At 35.3% G+C, this 5,980-nt stretch overlaps 1 protein-coding gene across 1 annotated transcript in view; it reads right to left on the bottom strand.

Annotated features, from left to right (window-relative positions):
- Positions 1–5,980, bottom strand: part of LMBRD1 (LMBR1 domain containing 1) — an 80,328-nt gene that overhangs the window by 23,373 nt on the left and 50,975 nt on the right. The window contains exon 9 of the mRNA XM_005875867.2: positions 5,078–5,230. Within this exon, the coding sequence (XP_005875929.1) occupies positions 5,078–5,230 (153 nt within the window). The remainder of the gene's footprint in view (positions 1–5,077; positions 5,231–5,980) is intronic.

The raw sequence follows: 5,980 nt of genomic DNA, 5'->3' as shown, positions 1-5,980 counted from the left end.
GGTCAATGGGGGGGGGCGGGGGAAAGGGGACATATGTAATACTTTCAACAATAAAGAATTATTTTTAAAAAAGCACTAATCGCATGTGGCTTCCTATTTCTGAATTACATCAACTGTGGACAAACACAGTAGTAATGAATAATAAATTATTTTCATATTTCATTTGAGCAAAAAAAGCAGCATTTTTCTCTTGGCATTCATGTTAACCCTTCAAATACATAACAGTAATTTTGTATCCCCAGATATTCCCTTCAGGAATCCCTATTACTAATTATTCTTAAATTAGAACTAGATAATGGAAAGATAGGTAAGAATTTAGATCAGTACTCAGGAATGACACATTTATACAGCAAAATGAATAAATAATAAACTGTATTGGAGGTTTCAGCCAGTGCAGTAAGAGAAAAAAAGCAACTGAAAATCTTATATTTGAAAGAAAAAAGTAAAACTATCTTTTAGCAGCTTACCTAATCATGTACTTAAAAATCCCTTAGGAATCTATAAAACTACTAGAAACTAATATTAAGTCAGGTTGCATGATACAAGTACAATGTATAAAAGCAAACCTCTACATAATAGCAACAAATAATTGAGAATTAAAATTAAACAAAATCATTTGTAAAAATATAAAGACAAACTTATAGATAAATTTAGCAAAATATTTGCAAGGCCTAGTCACTTAATACTACAAATGACTGCTGAGAGAAATTTAAGATAACATAAATAAATGAAAAGATATGTTCATGAATTGGAAGATTCAATATTAAGATATCAATTATCCCCAAGTTTACCTATAGATTCAAAGTAATACCAATAAAAATTCTTGTGGGTGTTTTGTGAAATTATGAGTTGATTCTAAAATGTATATGGAAATGCAAAGGTTATGCACAGCTAAAACAATTCTGAAAAAGAAAAACAAAACTGATGAATTTACACTACTTGATTTCGCGACTGATTTGAATGTTCTAGTAATAAAGTTTTAGCATAAGGACATATAGATCAATGAAGCCAAAGTCAGAGTCCAAAACAGACCCTCACACATATATATAATCAACTGATCTGACAAAATTGCCAAGGAAATTCAAAGTGCAAAGAATAGTCTTGAGAAAAAAATGGTGATGTCCATATGGAAAATAAAATAAGCCTTGACCCGTAGGTCATACCATCCCATAAAATTAATTTTCAATGGGCCACATACCTAAATACAAGAGCTAAAGATATAAAATTTCTAGAAGAAAATATAGGATAAAATGTTTTCTATAAAGGCTTTAAAAACATTTCTTTGAATGACAGTGTTAAAAAAAACAAAACAAAACAAAAAAGCCATAAATTAGGAGACAAAGTACTTGATCCAGATTACATAAGAATTTTTGTAATTCACTCATAAAACAAAAACCTAATTTTTAAAATGGCCAAACAAGCATTTTAGAGAAGATATATAAGTAAATAGCCAATAAGAATATAAGATGATGTTCAATATCATTAGTCATCAGGGAAATGCAAATTACTATTACATATCCATTAGGAAAATGATTGCAAACAGTGGACAAGAATATGAAGAAATTAGCAATCTTATATATTGCTATAGGAATGCAAAATGGTACAACCACTTTAGAAAATATTTTGGCTGTTTCTTATAAACTTAAACCTATATTGAACATTAGACCCAGCAATTCTACTCAGGTATTTACCCAAGAAAAAAAATGAATGAAATGAAAACACATATCTACACAAAGATTTATGCACAAATGTTTACATCAGCATTATTCATAATAGTCTCAAAGTGGAAACAACTGAAATCCACTAACAGATAAGTGGATAAACAAATTGTGACATAGATATGCACTGGAATGCTAATTAGCAATAAAACAGAATGAACCACTTTTTAAAAAAATGCAAAAACATGGATGAATCTCAAAAACATTGTGCTGAGCCAAAGAAGCCAGACAAAAAACTATACACTCCCCAATAAACTGTTAAAAGATTATACATTTTTATTTCATTTATACAAAATTATAAAACACATAAAACTAAAGTATAGAGACAAAAGTGCATTAGTGGTTGTCTGGGGTCTGTGCTCAAGGAAGCAGGGGGAGACAAAGTAGCTTTTTGGGGTAATGTAGATGTTCTATATATAGAACCTATATTTGGTAAAATCAATCCCTCTAAGCATATGTTCAGTGAAATGGAACATACAGCATGTTTAAAACAAGGCAGTTAATGTTACAAATTGGTTATAAATATTTATAAGAAGCTACAATTTAAAAGTAAGATAAGGTTGGGGAAGGCTTCATCAAACCTTTCCTACTATAAAGACAAATCTCTTTGGAAAAAAGGATTAGGGTGAATTTAAAAAAAAGTATTCTAACAGAAGGTTAAACTAATGATACATAGAACTGATTTTTTTTTCATCTTTATTGTTGAAAGTATTACAGATGTCCCTTTCCTTCCTCCATCCCCCCACTGACTCCCTCCACCCTGTTCCAGTCCCCTCCCCAGGCCATCCCACCACTAGCACTACTGTCTGTCCACTGCTATGCATATAAATTCATTGTTAATCTCTTCCTCCCCTCTCTCCCCGCTTCCCTCTGAAATACCTCAATCTGTTGCATGCTTCAATGTCTCTGGATCTTTTTTGTTCATCAGTTTATTTTGTTCATTAGAGTCCACATATAAGTGAGATTGTATGATACTTGTCTTTTCTCTGACTGGCTTATTTCTCTTAGCATAATATTCTCCAGGTCCCTCCATGTTGTAACAGGGTAATTTTTGAGAAACTCTTTAAAAGAGGAGTTTTGGGGTGAGCAGTCACTGCATTTCCTCACTTCCTTTTTAATTTTAAGAGGAAGACAAAGCAGCATTAGAACTCAACCTGACTGATCTCTGACGGGGTTCTATAAAACACCTTTTTAAAAAATTTAGCCAAAAACCATTTTCTAGCTTCGTTTTGCCCAACTGTACTCAAAACAGTCTATGCATTGCACTTTCTGAATTACAACTGGCATTGTACACTTATGGTATACAAAGCCCTGGTGTCTGAAATGCCAAATACAGAATGGGCACATATAGAAATTTGTGGCCAGCAGTTCTAGTTACTTTTTAGACTCGGGGTCATATTATGATGACCTTAATTCAATTTATTTATTTAAAATAAGCATAGCTTTATTTATTTTTATTTTAGAAAGAGAGAGAAAGGGAGAGAGAAACATTGATTTGTGCCTCTAGTTATTTGTATGCAGTTCATTGGTTGTTTCTTGTATGTGCCCTGATAAGGTATTGAACACCCAACCTTGGCATATCAGGATGATGCTCTCATCAACTGGGCTACCCAGCCAGGGCCTCAATTTAGATACTTATGTTTAGGTACCATACTTCCAAGAATTCAAGGCTAGCAAATAATGCCCCCACTCAAAAAAAGTAATGGTTTTCCATCTCAAATAATACCTTTTTACATAGTTTTCGCCACATATCATCTAACGATAAAAAAAGTCTATTACTTTTCAGTTAGGGCTCCTAAATTTTATTGTGTGTCCCAGATCTCTTATTTATAGAAAGTACAAATTAACAAAATATGCTAGCAGCAAATTACATTACTTATCTATATTTTAACTTAAATTTCCCAACAACTATGTTGATATAACACTTGCATTACACATGAGTAAATGAAGTTCAGAGAGGTTACGTACCTTGCCCAAACTACCAAATGAAAGAGCTGTGATTCAAAACCAGATTATTTTAACTCCAAAATGCTCTTGAGCACCATGCTGTATTGCCTCTAAAGGAGAACTCAACTTCTCTGACAGGTACAATATAAACTTGGAAGAAGAGTGACAGCATAATTTTAAAAACCCATTTACCTTCAGGGGCCGCAGAGCGCCACAAAATTTTGTCCAGCAGCTGTTTTCAATGAATTCTAAGCGCCTTTCTCTTTTCCTAAGCGTTCGTAACCTTTCTTCAAGTTGTTTTAAGGTGCGTTTATCCCTTGCTGGCAAAGGTCGACCATCTTTGCTCTGCAAACAACAGAACAAAAATGAAACAGTTTTTACCATTAAGGTCTTAATAAAGTAATCTATCAGATTTAGCAGATCAGGCAATGAAACTTCTTTAGGTTGGATTTGACTCCTTAGGCAAATTTACAAATTGAAAATAATGAACAATTTTAATGTGACAATGCACATATATGTACCAAGGTCAACATCAAACTGTGAATGTGTGGTCACAGTGGTGTGGCTCAGTTATTGAGTGTTGACATATGAACCAGGAGGTCACCATTCGATTCTCAGTCAGGGTTGCAGGCTCGATCCCCAGTGTGGGGCATTGCAGGAGGCAGCCAATCAGTGATTCTCTCTCATAATTGATGTTTCTCTCTCTCTCTCCCTTCCTCTCCTATTTTTATTTTAGAAAGAGAGAGAAAGGGAGAGAGAAACATTGATTTGTGCCTCTAGTTATTTGTATGCAGTTCATTGGTTGTTTCTTGTATGTGCCCTGATAAGGTATTGAACACCCAACCTTGGCATATCAGGATGATGCTCTCATCAACTGGGCTACCCAGCCAGGGCCTCAATTTAGATACTTATGTTTAGGTACCATACTTCCAAGAATTCAAGGCTAGCAAATAATGCCCCCACTCAAAAAAAGTAATGGTTTTCCATCTCAAATAATACCTTTTTACATAGTTTTCGCCACATATCATCTAACGATAAAAAAAGTCTATTACTTTTCAGTTAGGGCTCCTAAATTTTATTGTGTGTCCCAGATCTCTTATTTATAGAAAGTACAAATTAACAAAATATGCTAGCAGCAAATTACATTACTTATCTATATTTTAACTTAAATTTCCCAACAACTATGTTGATATAACACTTGCATTACACATGAGTAAATGAAGTTCAGAGAGGTTACGTACCTTGCCCAAACTACCAAATGAAAGAGCTGTGATTCAAAACCAGATTATTTTAACTCCAAAATGCTCTTGAGCACCATGCTGTATTGCCTCTAAAGGAGAACTCAACTTCTCTGACAGGTACAATATAAACTTGGAAGAAGAGTGACAGCATAATTTTAAAAACCCATTTACCTTCAGGGGCCGCAGAGCGCCACAAAATTTTGTCCAGCAGCTGTTTTCAATGAATTCTAAGCGCCTTTCTCTTTTCCTAAGCGTTCGTAACCTTTCTTCAAGTTGTTTTAAGGTGCGTTTATCCCTTGCTGGCAAAGGTCGACCATCTTTGCTCTGCAAACAACAGAACAAAAATGAAACAGTTTTTACCATTAAGGTCTTAATAAAGTAATCTATCAGATTTAGCAGATCAGGCAATGAAACTTCTTTAGGTTGGATTTGACTCCTTAGGCAAATTTACAAATTGAAAATAATGAACAATTTTAATGTGACAATGCACATATATGTACCAAGGTCAACATCAAACTGTGAATGTGTGGTCACAGTGGTGTGGCTCAGTTATTGAGTGTTGACATATGAACCAGGAGGTCACCATTCGATTCTCAGTCAGGGTTGCAGGCTCGATCCCCAGTGTGGGGCATTGCAGGAGGCAGCCAATCAGTGATTCTCTCTCATAATTGGTGTTTCTCTCTCTCTCTCCCTTCCTCTCCGAAATCAATAAAAATATATTTTAAAAAATAAAGTAAAAATAAATATGGGCATGGTTTTGGAAGGATATGTTGCAAAACAATTCAATGTCAAAAATGTTTGCCAAAATCTAAGTCACATCAGAAAGCAGCTCAAAGACAAATTTGATGCTTCCCAATTATAATATAACTAGAGGCCCAGTGCACAAAAATTTGTGCACTCGGGGGGCGGGGGAGGTGGGGTCACCCAGCCCGGTGTGCCCTCTCTCGCAGTCTGGGACCCCTCGGGAGATAACGACCTGCTGGTTTAGGCCTGCTCCCGGGTGGCAGAGGGCACGCCCAATCCCTAGGTGCAGCCCCTGGTCGGGCTCAGAGCAGGGCTGATTGGGGAGTTGGG

This window comes from Myotis brandtii, unplaced genomic scaffold, assembly GCF_000412655.1.
Source record: "Myotis brandtii unplaced genomic scaffold, ASM41265v1 scaffold471, whole genome shotgun sequence".
NCBI classification, from domain to species: domain Eukaryota; kingdom Metazoa; phylum Chordata; class Mammalia; order Chiroptera; family Vespertilionidae; genus Myotis; species Myotis brandtii.
Note: the sequence above shows the minus strand (reverse complement) of the source record. Positions and strands in the feature narration are given on the sequence as shown.